General features: G+C 44.1%; 1 protein-coding gene across 1 annotated transcript; it reads right to left on the bottom strand.

Moving 5' to 3' along the window:
- LOC114439755 (ras-related protein Rap-1b-like) lies at window positions 1–1114 on the bottom strand. The gene has a single exon (XM_028411906.1). It carries the CDS (start codon window positions 1031–1033, stop codon window positions 416–418), a length of 618 nt encoding a protein of 205 aa, XP_028267707.1. The 5' UTR covers window positions 1034–1114; the 3' UTR covers window positions 1–415.
- Between the last annotated feature and the right edge of the window lie 13965 nt (window positions 1115–15079).

The raw sequence follows: 15079 nt of genomic DNA, 5'->3' as shown, positions 1-15079 counted from the left end.
GAGAGTCAGAGGAGAATGTTTTATTCATCCATAATAAAAGGCTACAAACATCACTGTGGTCTTTAAACATGAAAACATGATGCAGACGACTGCAGACTCACATACAAAAAGATTCATCAGTAAAACAAACGCACGTAAATGACAAAAATCATGTTCCTCTGCTGTTGTTCACTTTTGCTTTCACCCACTCTGAGTGCACTTTTTTTTAAACAGCAGTAACACAAAATGAAAAATCACATTTACAGACTGAACGTCAGTCTGTCACAGCTTCACATTCGTCCCTGTCGTTTGTTTTCTCTGTCTCTCAGTCTATGTCTCACAGCGTCTCTTGGTTTGTTTTGTCCTGTCAGATGTCACCAATGAGAAGCGTTCGGCCTCTTTTGGACAGTGTTGTCTGTCTCAGTGTCCCATGTCCCTATGAGATGAGGCAGCTGTTGGTCTTGTTCATGGGGGGCCGTTTGTGGCTCTCCTTTGGGAAGGTTTCCCTCCTCCGGCACAGCGCGGGCCTGAGCCGGCTGGGCAGGTGCGCCTGCTGCAGCAGCTCTCTGAAGGCCTCCAGCACGTTGATGTTGTCTTTGGCTGAGGACTCCAGGAAGCTGTGGTTCCAGTCCACCTCCACCGTGGACAGCACGTCCTGGCTGGACACCTGCCGCTCGTCGTGCCGGTCGATCTTGTTGCCTATCACCACGATGGGCGTGTACTTGTCCTCTTTGACCTCCAGGATCTCCTCTCGCAGACTCTTGACGGCCTCTAGGGAGTCCGGGTCGTCCACGGCGTAGACCAGCGCGAAGGCGTCGCTGTTTTGGATGGAGAGCTTACGCATGGCGGGGAAGGAGTAGCTGCCGCTGGTGTCCATGATGTTGATGGTGACTTTGACTCCACCGACCTCATACTCCTTCCTGTGGAGCTCTTCCACGGTGCGCCGGTGCTTCGGCTCAAAGGTGTCTTTGAGGAAGCGCTGGATCAGGGCCGTCTTCCCCACACCACCTGCTCCTAAGAACACCAGACGCACTTCTGTCTTCTCCTCTGACATGTCCCCCTTCTTTGGCTGTGGATCTGTGCCTACTGATATCTTCAATGGCAGCTGGCAGCCGCGGTGATGGTGCTGAGGAGGTGGTGGTGTTGGCAGACGCATGTGGCTGGCAGGCTGCACTCTGTATTTATTTACACACATCACCTGCCCCCTTCTGCTCCCAGCCAATCAGGAGAGGAGCAGCATCTCACTCTCCAACTCACAGCAGCCAATCAGACACATGTGTAAGTCAAGTAGAGTGAGAGGGAAGAAAAGGAGGTGGATGTTGTTTCCTTGTGTGTAATGCAGGAAACACCTCGGACTGGTGGAACTGGTGGTGCAGTCTGTATCTGTCACACAGATCTCAGTCTGGGAAACTCAAGACTCTCTGGAGACTTTTGACTTCCTTCTTTTTTATTGTCATTCTATATAATAAGGCACAAAGAGACATTTTCAGTGAGGGATGAATTGGTTTCTTCAACATTGACGCAGCCTGTTGACATCTTTGTTCTCAGTTGCACAAAGGTGCCGAGTCGCAGAAAAGGTGCCGATTATTGGACAAAGCAGCTGTCAATCATGAGCTATTCAATAGAGGTGTTTTTAAGCTAAGGATCTTGCAAGTTGCAGCTGGACACACATATCCACTCTCTAGGCTTCAAGCTGTGTGTTGTGTAGAACCGCACGTGGTTTCAGACCAATCAGTGTCCGGCGTGACAAAGCAGAGCTCCAGTGCTGACTGCTGTGACAGATCTTCATCACTTGGTGGTTCCTGTCCTTTCCACATACAGTAGTTTTATTGGGTGACCATTTAGATGGCTCTTCGTGGTGCATCGAGTTAAGGTTTTTGTGACGCTGATGAGAGAAGTGTTTACAAAATAAACAGTCTGTGTTAGACCTTCAACATGGCCGCTTGTACTTCTTTACAGGACGCTCATTGGTCTGGTCCAACAATGGTTTGGTTACAAGCACAGAGATTGAAGCCTGGCAGAGCAGAACTGTGAGTGTGTGATCCTCCCTAGTGTTTCGTCGGCGCCAGCCCTAGTGGCCCTCGGCGGTATTACACTTTAGGTTGGGTTGGAGAAGTTTGTGTTTCATCTCTGCTCACTTGAACTCAGACATCTCTTTGTTACCATAGCAAAGCATTAATCAAACCTTTCTACACAACATATATCCTTTGTTGCATTAGAATTGCATAACTCCCTAATGTCACTGCATTGATGCTGCTGTGATTCACATGTCACTTGTGTGGGAAGCAGCATGGATCTGCAGTATCCATTACCTGAGCTGAAAGGGTGTATATATATATATATATATATAAGTAGAGATGCGCTCCTTATTAGTGCCGCCATTCATGATGGAGTCTGACAGTGAGCGCTGCAGGACAGTAATGGGCTGTGTTGACTAATTGGCTGGATTAAAGGCACATTCGTGTTGTTTTACATGCGTTTTTCAGTCATTTCTGGAACTATGAACAGCTGGAGGGTTGGATGGTGTTCTTCTCTCTGGATTATATTACGTTTGTACATTTCATGTGCTACCTGTTTTTATATGATGTTTTCTGCAGCGGTAATCTTGTTGCTGTGATGTAACGCAGCTGAAATGGCTTTCAGTTTTCTAATAAATGTCTGCAGGTGTTAGTCTTGATTCATCTGGGATGTGGAGTCCGGACACAGTGTGAAGCTAAAGCTCAAAGCCCCAAAGCAATTCATCTCCGTCTATCAATGCTTTACTTTATTGAACACGGGGGAAACACTTCCATCTTTGAGTTTCATTTTTTTTTCCTGTGAAGTTTCCTCACGGGTCAGAACGGAACATCCTGCAGGGTTAACGTCAGATCACGATGACGTTAATCTCTCTGTGTTTTGTAGTGTCTAAATCTGGCATCTGTGGTGACATTCATATGCTCTCATACACCAGTAATTTCATTTTTAAGGGTGGAGCAGCTGTATCGCTAAATGTGAAGTAGAGCGGTGGAAAATGTGAAAGTGCATCCAAGAAGTTTCTGAAAACGTGTGTTCAGAGAAAGGGTTAAAGACAAGAAAGGAAGCAATTTGAAAGCAAGAACAAATGCTAAGCTAACACAGCTAGCTCTGGAAACATCCCAGGAAAAGAGAACTGCAATTTTAAGAAAATAATCCTGTATTTAAGTCTAGGAAATGCACAGAAATGTGTGTAACCAAGCAAGCTAGCATCATTTGTTGCTGCTCTACAACACCAACCTTGTGATGTGAGCCGGTTAGCTTAGCTTAAGTTCCAAAGTGTCACTTAAATTATTTCTTATTGTACAAAAATATTCCTTTTGGACCTTTTCATACACATCAGAGGCAGATGTGAGAGGAGCGGCGGTCGGTGATTGAGTATTGAGCTGCTGGTCCCTCTGAGGTGTTGGTCTGTGGTTACCAGCTGTGGTAATTAGAGGGACAACATGCTCTCTTGACCTCTTCGCTCTCACTCACTTAAGTATAATTCAGGACAAGTTTACCTGTCGTTACTTTCCTTAGAAAAAAAAACAAAGGAGTTCCTTGACTCAGACAAAGTAATGTTTGATGAAGCGGTGGGAGAACTCGCTGATCGGTTCCTGATAACAACAGTGAGTCAGTTGTATACTTTATGTCTCCTGTTTCTGTGTGCGTTTGTTCAGCCCGGCCCGTCAGTCAAACAGTCCTGTCACGTTTAATTAAACGTGACGAGGCGCAGAGGACAGAACGTCGCCCTGTCACACTCCATTGGTTCAGTGCTGCCGATATGCACCCAGGTGAAAAGGTCAGCGGTCTGCAGATGGAAGTGAGGAGCTTGCACTGCATGCAGGAACTTGGCCTCTAAAACAAACAGCTAGGGCGAGTGCTCCTACTCACCTTCTTGTCATGTCATGTAAATAAACATAGGTGTGCTATAAGCTGCTTTAGAGGCTGCACCATGCTGCAAAGTCATGCCATCTTTACAGCATGGTGACATGTGTAAATAAGCAATTTAAGGACTCCGCTCTCCACTGGAGGGGATGATGAAGTCTGTGGAAATGAGCCAATTTAGTTGGAATCTACAGGAAAGAAGAAGAGTTTGCTGGTCTTTCCTAAAGTTTCAGGCTGAACTTTCTTGACTTTGATGGACTGTCTCATTATTGGGGGGGGGGGGCGTATTACAGGATAACACCTCCTGACACAGATGTTACACAGAGGTCTGATTCTGCAGACCAATCCATCATCCGTCTTGCATCAGGAACAGCATGGCTCTGGTATAATGACTTGGACGATGGAGCGATCTGACCTATAAATGGATTCTTGCCTGTGGAGACTTTGAGCATTTGATTTACTTAACAGAAATTACATGTTCTTGTGAGACCAGAGACCCGTATAAGAAAAAAGAAAATAAGATATAAAGATAAACCAGCTCTTTTTGAAACTTCTGAGTTTCCTAATTATATTGAGGTTTGCAGCCCCTTATGATGTCATAAGGGGGATGGAAGAAGAAGCTCATCTGAATTCAGGTGTTTTCATTTGCGGTGTATTTTTGTTTGAGTTGGGTTAATTAAGGACATGTCCATAGGTGTGTGAGTGTGTGACTGGTTGTTTGTCTGTCTGTGTAAGCCCTGTGATGGACAGGCGACCTGTCTTTGACTGTTCCAGATCCCCCATGACCCTGCACAGTACAAGCGGGTTCAAAAAATGGATACATTATGCTGTTTAAACCCTCCTAAAACGGAGCTGTCGCTGGCGACAGAAATGAACATGCCCTGTTTAAAACTACCGTAGCTCTGGTTATGTTCGCACTATTGAAAAAATCTCAACTGGTTCTGAAAGCTGAGAAACTACTATTTCAATCACTATTACATTCATTACGGTAATGACTAAATTGCGTGTGTACCAGGGGCGGGAGTTTAATTTTGTAATCTGTTTTTTTTTCAACTGTTTTTGAATTACAGTAGTGAAAGGGTTAGCTGGTTTTGCTAACAGCTAGCAACATCTTGGTTATTGTGAGTTACTGTGCTGACAGTGATCAGTGAAGCTGTAGATATTAATAATCAGACTGAGCTGCCTCTGCTGCACTTCTTGTATTACATGACTTTACATGTATGTCAACAACATGTACAGATGTACAGCCCACTAACATAGACTCTTCGTTTCTCTTAATCCACCCTTTTCTTTCAGTAGCTTTGTGACCTTAGAACGAGAGCACACACACACACACACACACACACACACACAGAGGTGTGTATTCAGACCTCTCCGGCCTCGGTATGGCTGCAGGTCCTCTGTCCTTTGGCTCTGGTACATCATGTCCTGGATAATAACTGGTGTGCTGCTGGTGGAGGAGGAGGCAGAAACAACATCAGTGGCAACTGGTGTCATTACACCTCAGTGCACCAGGAGGTCTGATGGGAGTTAAAACACTGTGTGTGTGTAGTCTCATGTAGTTTTCACGCTGTATTCTAGCCTTGGACTGAGATATTTCTACCTGACATATTTCATCCTGTTCAAAGAATCAGAAGGCGTCACAAGACTCCACTTTTCTTTTTCAATGTCAACGCCTCATTGATAGAGCTGCTCTGGCCGTTTCTTATGTGTGTCAGGGCTGCAGCCTTTGTTTGATGTGTGAAGTCTGACTGAAGCATGATGTTCATGCTACATACATGGAAGCTAAACCCGTTTTTGGACTGGCTGTGCTTCGTTACACAACACAGAGCAGGACAGCTGAGATTACCAATCAACAGACGCACGATAAACCAGAGAGAAAAACCTACGTTAGAACCGTTATTGGAACACTGTGACTGTTTTTCAGTCATGCAGTTGAATTAAATGAATCTTCACTTTGCAGTATCTATTGAGGTCACAACATCTCTTGTTTTTTAGAAACACAAGACTTACCCACCGTGGTGCAAGAACAGCTCAACGTTTCATGACCTTTCCAACATTTTATCATGTAATCCTCACAGCTGCCGCCAAACATCAACACTGCTCGCAGAATTATGTGTTGATTTTAGGGTCCGGTTTGTAGAAAATACATGCATTTCTGCACTTACCGTGAGCGAAGTAAGCAGAAACTGGCCCCATGACGCCACCAGTGGTGACATAGTAACTAGTACTGACTCGAGGAGGGCAGATGACGTTATTTTATTTATCTCACATCTTGGTAGAACAATACCTGTGTTGCTGGAGTTAATAAAAGCATTTGGTGACATCTCAGGATACACAATCAACAACACCAAGTCCTGTCCTGTTCTGTTACTTGAGGAGGGAGGGAGGGAAAATCCACACAGAGAAGTTTCTCAATTTAAAGTTGTAGACAAATTACGTACTTAGGAATAGAAATTATGTCTAATTTGGCTCTAATTGTAAAATCAAATTATGAACCATTGACAGAGGAAATAACAGTCAATTAATAAATGGACATCTCTGCCCTTATCTTTGATTGGTAGAATCAATATTATTAAAATGAACAACTCTAAAATATTGTATTTATTTCAGAATGTACCGCTGCCTCCGCCTGAGGATTTCTTTAAGAAAATTAAAAAGTTGTTTACTGATTTCATATGACAAAATCACAAAGCTAGAATTAGATTATCCTTGCTGCACTTGCCACATACTAATGGATTGGATGGATTAAAATGTCCAAATATAACTTGGTATTATTGGGCAGTGCAATTAAGGACTATCAAATTTTAGTTTACAACTAGGGATGTTCCACAATGGAAGGAAACGGAATCTGAATGTTTATGTTTGCCTTTATCTCTATATTTCTATTCGGATAATTGGACAAACTTGATAAAATGAACCACTAACTCAAATATGATGAGTGTGGTTTGAAGTACATTAGTTTACTAGAGAACCTTGCCTCCTATATCAATACAGTCCTATTTGGGGGAATCAGTGCTTTGTACCAGGAAGAAGAAAATTTAGGACTTATATCTGCCTAACTCAGACAACATGTTGTCATTTAAAGAAATAAGATGTTCCAACGTCTGACTTGGAAAAAAATTGTGACTAAGTCACATAATTATCTATTACCTAACTCAATGGAGAATTCGGATCATAAGCGAGAATCATGGAAGGAAGACCTAGGTATAGATATATCACGAGACAACTGGTATTCAGTATGTACTAAGGCCCACACCCAATCAATCAACACACGATTTAGATTACTGCAGTATACGTGGCTAATGAGAACTCATATCACACCAGTTAAACTAAATAAATACAATAGCAACACCTCAGATGTATGTACAAAGTGCACTGAGCTGAAGGGGACACTATTCCACTGTGTGTGGCAGTGCAGAAAAATAAGATCTTTTTGGGAGGAGGTCAAAATAGCAATGGGAAAAATGATTTCCAAGAACTAGTACTGACTCGATGTAAACATTTATGAGCGTTACTGCACAGAGCTGCATTTCTGTCTGCACTAACCGAGGTTTGCTGAATGGTGCCGCCTGTGCAGTTTATTGTCTAGGGAGCAGACATTGGAGAGCCCTGGGCTAGCTATAGCTTATCTTCAACCTAGCAAGCACATGAGTTCCAGTGCTCACCGCTAACATCCCTCAAATGTTGGCATCAGGCCATGCAGAGGAGCTGCACGCACCACTGCAGTTAGCCGCTATCATGTAGCCGCATGTAGCAGATTATTATGTATGTTGGCTGTTAGATGATGTCTGCACAAATCGTCGGTGGTTTTATACTAGAACGTCCTTGCCTGTAAATAAAGACGATTTCCTAAAAAGCAGTTTTGATGCCAGGTCTGTGTCCAAAGTCCAGAGCTAACGATATCTTAGTAGATATCTTTGCAACACAGTTTTATACATTACTCTGCATATTCAGTCCATGTTATTTCTGTTAGAGCGTGTGTTTTCTATCAAACTGGACTCCAGCTGCTGACCCACATATCACACAGCTTATGAGAGTCTCTCTGCCCTCTCTGCTCTGCTTGTTACTGACGGGTTGTGAGCGCTGGTGTCAGCCATTCGTCTGCAGACAGCACCTTTTAATTTGGATGCTGGCGTGCTGCTTTCTGGAGGCGCCATGTTTCAGTGGTGTTATATATGGAGCCGTGCATTAAAACAAGGCGACAGGGCAGGACTTGCAGTATTATTATCTGTTTTTTAAATAGTGCTGGAGACCCAGAGGGCAGCAAATAGCTTAATGTTTCTGAATATCATGGCAGCGTGTGCATTCATATTCTTAGCCTGCATAGATTTTAGTTTTCCTCTCTGGATGCATAGCTCCGAGCGTCAGTACAGAGCTGCTGCTGCTCGTGCTGTGTGGTTTATTTAGTCTACATGACCCAATTTCAAAGTTTTACACTTCTTCCACTCAGAAGTTTGGAAAACCTTTTGGCCTCTCTGAGTTTCTGCAGGTTAAGTTTCTTTGTGGTGAAGTCATCGCTTCCTGTAAACTTTGGACTGCTGAATGTGCACAGAGCCTTCACGAGGATGTTTCCTCCTGTTGTCACATCTTTTTTTTCTGACTGTCCTCACTGCTCCAGCTGTCAAGCCTCCACAGGAGGGACAACAAAATGTGGCAGGAACACCACAGAGCAGGCCTTTCAAAAAGCTTCTTGTTGCTGGCTGATGTTGTTTAAGGGTTCTGGACTGGCCACCCGCTGGGCGTTCAGGCAACGGGTCAGGATGCTCACTGTACTATAGAGGCGTACCAGGAACACTCAGCTGGGCGTAGACCTCAAGGCCATATCATTAAAGACCTCTGCTCCCCCTGTCGCTACCACAGCCTTATTCAATTCAGGGGAAATAGGAAGAAGAAAGAAGAAGGTCAAAGCTCCCTCTAACAGGAAGGGGGGGTTGAAGCTGAATGGGAAACACGCACCATTTGCTGTATGCAAACACACTAGTGTCATTAACCTGCTGCAAATAATGAATGCTTCATGTCAGGCATCAGTTCTAAATGTATTAATGTCTGTGAGAAGCAGACAAGAAGCCACAAACACACACACACACACACACACACAACATTTCATAATACAAGTAAATAAAGGATAAAAACACACGGACCAATAACGAGTTAGAACCACAAAATAACCTCAGACATGGATAAAACAGACCTGTGCATCTATAGCTAAAGTACTCACACTTACTATAAAAGAAGGGAAAATAAAAAGGCAGGTTAAATAAGCATAAAAGTGATGGATCCATGGATAGAATCCAGAAATCAATAATCCAGTGAATAAATAGTTATGAATGTAACATAATGAAAACAGTAGGTCTTGAGTTTGCTTTTAAAAATGTAGTTCATGTAAGATCTACCAGTGGGATAAGACTGGTCACCATGGTAACCAAGGAAAGGCTCCAGCTGTACAGCCTAGTTAATCCAAATAGCAGCAAAGCGGTCCAGTGTGTGTGTGTGTGGCAGCACGTTGTACACTTATTTTAACCCTTACTGTTGTCACCAACATGTTTTTCTTTGCTGTAAAGTCAGACACGTCAGAGGGGGTTGACTCGCTTTTGGAGCCACCCTCAAGTGGCCGTTTGAGGAACTGCATGTTGCTGCTTCTTTAAATTTTTCACAAATGGACTCAGTGCCAGTAAGAAGCTTCTCAGACTGATATGTGGAGAATGTTCCAGATAAAACCTGGACCAGCAAAAAAAAGCTCCACATCACAACCTGATGGCGAACAGATGTAATTATAACAGTTCCTCTGTTCATTTGTTCTGCAGCAACTGTGTGTGATAAGGAAACACTCAGGCAGTACGGTCATGTTTATGATAACAGTTAATAAAAACTGACTTTCAGTCAGCCTGGAAATAAATTAGAAGCATCCGACACTCGGCCCTGAATGTGTTTCAGAGAGAGAAATAAGCCTGTTGAACCCCCAGATGTCCTTAACCTTTCTTTGTAGCTTCATCTCTTCTCACAGTGACATATGAATGAGGCGTGGAAATGTAATCAGCATGAAATTAGCATGAAATAAGCAGTCAGGAGGGAAGATGGGGGGGTGAAAGAGATCAACTTCACGTGCTGTGACATATAAAGGACCTGCAGCGGAGCCATGAGGCTTTCACTGATACGTTTCATGTCCGATGAGAGGAAGTGAGATGGAGAGAAGAGTGAGGCCGTCCTCCACCGTCTCCTCTCACACTGTTGTTCATGTGCTTTATATTCTGCCTGCCTGCCTGCAGGATGCACACATCCACAGTGGATGAACCTTCTGTCCCTACAGCAGGCTCAGATCGCCACCACGTAGGCGGCGCCTTAATCCATCTAAACTCCATGAATCAACACCTGCCTGTCACTCAGGGCCGCCACAGCCTTTCTATGCAAACAGTTGTTGTATGAGTAAATGTTCAGTTGTACAGATGTCATGGATGGATACATTATTTACAGAGACCGGACAGATGTTGTTGTTTATTTCTGGTGTTAGTGTGGACTTTTTAACATAACGGCTGACTCACTTTTGAACTCAGCATCAAGTGGCCACTTGAGGAACTGCAGGTTTGACACGTACCAACAAAAGTCATCCAAAATGGCGTGCAGTAGACGCCTCAGGGAATGACTGTTGCTTCAAACAGAGGCGAGAGCCTCTTAATCACTCTATATCCACAGAGGATTTTGGTCCTCTATGAGTCATCACATGAAGCCGTTTGTCGTGAACGTTCATAGTGAGTCAGAATGATGACCGGCCCGGATGTTGACTTTATATTGTTTCTATAAACAAATACTATTGGTACAGTAGCCACTGATCATTCTTCAGACTACACATCCCTAATTTTACTCGGTTACCTAGTGGCTTGGCTGTGCACAGGTACAACAAGACCAAAACAAACCAGACCAGAGCAGGGATAATGACAGAACACCTTCATCAGTTACCTCTCAGCTGCTGATCTGTCTGTGCAGACTAGAATCTGAGAGTGAATCTGGGACTGAGCAGTGTTAAAGTGACGCCAATGACCCGCTCACCATTCACAGCTCATCCATTAACAGCTCATGCAGCGTGGGCAAATGTTGGGTAAAAAGCATCCCACAGGGAGCCACTATGAATCAACACATGGACGTCTGAGCGTATGTTTTCTGTCTGTGAGCGCATTTCTGTCCCCTGAAAGATAAACACTTCCTCTCAGCTGCTGTTTACCAGGATTTGCATTTGGCTGCCAGGACCCTGTTCTTCAAGGTGAAGTCAGTGTTCATGCTCTGTGGATGACTGCAGGCGTGCAGAGACCTTGATGAAAAGTCATTGAAATGCAAGAAGCATCTGCCAATACCGAGACAGTTTAACCGCCTGGTATGAAGACACTTTATCTGTAGAGATAATTTCTGTTGAATTTGTTTACTCGTACTTGGATTAACCAGGACTGAAGGGGACTCCGGTGCTGCCACACACCCTTCACCAGAAGCTTTGCAGGCTTCGCACACTGACCTCCTTCTGGTTGTGTGGAGTCAGCACAGTCACTGAGTTCAGCTGTGTTATCCTAATGTCAGTGTGCTGCCAGCTGTGCTCTGCAAACACACACTCACACTCACTCTGTTAAAGTGTAGAAAGTCTCATCGAGAAGGTGTAGTGATGTAGCCAGGAGTCTGTGTTTGGGTTCCCAGGCACATGACCTGCAGCTTTGTTTGACTGTGTAATGCAGCTTGATAATGGAGAGTAACGTGACCGGCCGACTCACAGGAGACCCGGCACATCTGGCTCTCTGTGGACAGACAGACTCTTATTCGATCTTTAAAAAGGGACATCGGTCTTTTCAGATTTCAGTAACAGTGTTTTAGAATAAAATAAAAATAAAAACATGACCTTTGTTTCTGGCTTTACATCTAGACTTGAAGAATTAGCAGATTTCTCCTCTTGGTACTAATGTCTCAGCGCCCTCTAGAAGAACTGCAGCATGAACAGAAGGAGGAACTTGTGTTGTAGTTTTAGCTACATGAACAGCATCTCAGGTCAGAGTTCAAGCAGCAGACACAGAGAGACTGTGTGAACAGACCTTCATGGTCAAACTGCTGCAAAGACGAAGAGGAGAGCCTCCTGGGCCACACAAGCAATGGACAGTAGATCTGATCAGTGTAAATCTGAACAGGTGAGCACACACTGCAGCACGGAGGTGGAGGTGTGATGGTGTGGTGGTTCTTTGGCACACAGCCATTCTGCAGCAACATGCCATCCCATTTGGTCTGTGCCTGACCCCACCCACACCTCCAGACTCTGTAAGACCAAGAAGGGGACTGATGGATGACCTGGCCTCCTGCATCACCAACCTAAACCTTTCTGAGTGAAGGCAAAGCAGCCAACAAGTGCTCCTTCAAGAGCGTTCAAAAAACCCTGCAGGTGGCCTCATGGAGCAGACTGAGAGTCTTTAAAGCTGTCATCAGAAACATAATCTGTGACCACATAATCCCATATCTGCTCCTTCACAGTTGGATTTCTTCAGTTTGAATCTACAAAGTATAAAGAAAACTATCAATGGGTGTACAATTGTTCTTCAGTGTCACCTTGGTAACAGCTGCACTTTAATGGCTCCATACTACACACATATACACAACAGTTGAACAGTATGGATGCAATAAGAAATACAGAGTAATGCCAAACACCTGACACACCGCCAGAAATCAGATGAAACATACAAACCTAGATTCACATCAGCTTTTAGGAGGCGGTGTTTGACGTGTGCAGACAGTGTAGTGCAGTGTACATATGAGGTGATGATGCTCAGTGTACGGCAGACTGCTGGAGGAGGAGGCTCACACACCGCTGTTACATAAAATAATTGGAAGCTTATATAACTGTGGATGTTGTTCTGATGGCTCTTCACTGCTGCCATCAATTATAAACATTTACCTCCATCCATTATCTTCATTTAAGCACTCTGATGTCACTGGAAATGTCACTGGGACACATTTTACCTCCAAATGTCTGCATATGTGCAGCTTGTTGTTTTTTTTTAAAGTGGCCTACATGTTCTCATGTACAAAATGTAACGCTGACACATTTTACAAAGTGAGTCCTAATGTCATTTTAACTGGTTTTATTGATCAGTGGCTGCAAACATTTTCATTTCTGCTGACATGTGTTTACATGGAGAAACTCACTTTACTTCCAGCCTCTAGTGGCCATTAGAGGAGCTGCACTTCTGTCACTCCTGGATATGAATGAGATGTAACCAGCATGAAAAGAAAATGCAGTTCCTTAAGTGGCCACTTGGTGGCCGGCTCCAGAAGTGAAGATAGAAGGTGTGTGTTCTCCTGTTTTATGTTTGCTAAAGGTTAGCGATCAGAGGATGAACAGAGTGTGAGTAATGGTGAATAATCTGTCATGCATCTGTCTATTGTGTGTGTGTGTGTGAGAGAGAGAGAGAGAGGAAGAGAGAGAGGAAGAGAGAGAGAGATGTAGAGGGCGAGTAAATAGCTACAGCTGCACTGTGTGAGAGAAGTGTGTCATTCTGAGAATCAGGTTAAAGAGGAGTACATCCAGTCCATTATCATGTCGTCACATCTCTGACACCACGGAGCAGCCTGTTCTGTGCTTCTGAATCAAACGCCCCACGTGTGGTGTGGCTAACAGCACTAGCTGCTTGTAAACAAACGGACCATAATGACCAACAGAGGAAGGAAAAGCAGAGCTTCCTCCACAGAAGTTAGCGTCTAATGGTTTCTAATGGATTATTGCAGGTTTCATTTAGCAGGATCGTTTTTACTAATGAACACCACTTAATGCCTTTTGAAGCCTAAATACCAGAAGCTAAAAGCTAATGCTACGCTACAAACCAATTACAGCATGGTCACATGACTACATCATCATCATCACCACCAGCTTTACCGCTCTGACCTCTTCTACAGAACAAACACCTTACGATATTATGGTAATCTTGCTTATTTTAGGCTTTTGACATGAAAAATGCTAAAATGCTAACACATGTCCATGCATTAGGATTTATTAGATCATGCACTAATTTGCGTTGCAGATATAACTGTTAAAGTAAGCATGCTAGCCAACTATCCTCGGCCTGTGTGATGCTACACAACCACTGCAGAGGGTTTTAGTTAGCCTAGCATGTGCAAGAAAAGCACCCTGATCATGGCGCCCCCTCCCTTTCTCCCTCACTATCAGGTGGTGCAGACGAGGTGGAGGTCTGATTCTTGCACGTAGCTTGTCCAAAGGACCATCATGTTGGATGAGTGGTCCATGGAAGAAAAGAAAGGTCATTAGCACTCTGCAGAGAGACGTTACACACACACACTGAACAACATCTGAACCCGTGATCTGCCCGTGTGTAGAATATGTGTTCTATATGTAAACCAGCCCTTCACCTGGCTCACCTGTCAGTCATGCACAGATGGAAGCCTGCTCTTTAAATATGAAATATGAAACAACGAACAGTGTGAAAGGCAGCTGACCCGGACCCATCTGACAGCCTGGATTGTTGCTTCGCTGTGCCTCTTAGAGACCAGCGGACCTATAATATCAGAGGCACTCAAAAGATGGAAAGCAACAACTCAGAGAAAAAGGCAGTAGGTCCTCACTCTGCTGCTTCAGGTCACCATGGAAACAGTGTTCAACTCAATTGTTGTCTGTATGAACGCAAAGATTGAAGAAGCATGGAGACATTTTTATGGTCGGCCGCAAAATGCATCAAAAATGTCCATAAAAAGGTGTCTCAGCAATCACACTGTACACATTCTCTGCCTTGTTAGCTGGTTTTCTCCATGCTCCTCTGCGGTCAAATGCTCATTTTGTCCACGTTTGTATTTACTTTGTTAATTTTGGCTCTAAAAAGGAGGAAGTACTGTTGTGCCAATGTCAGCAGCCAGTGGAGCAGCTTCTGATTCAACATGGAAGTGGGTGGGTGTTTTGTATGAAGCAGCGGCGATGCAGCTTCACCTCTTGACCTCTACTGAGCAGACTGTGGAACCAAGACGTGTTTTTTTTTCACAACATGGTGGCGCTCTTTAGTGAGATACTTTGCCCTCAGAGGGGGTGGAGGTGGAATTTTGTCATCCATCTTTCTCCACTCACTCTGGGATATGGGTGGCTTTAACAACACATTTCTTTCTGGTCAGATGGCCACACTAGCTCTTAGCTTAGCTCTTAGCTAAGCTCTTAGCTTAGCTTGAGTAGTAGCATGTAGACACATGCAGG

The sequence above is a fragment of the Parambassis ranga genome, chromosome 8, assembly GCF_900634625.1.
Source record: "Parambassis ranga chromosome 8, fParRan2.1, whole genome shotgun sequence".
NCBI lineage: Eukaryota > Metazoa > Chordata > Actinopteri > Ambassidae > Parambassis > Parambassis ranga.
This window is presented reverse-complemented; position numbering and strand designations above follow the sequence as displayed.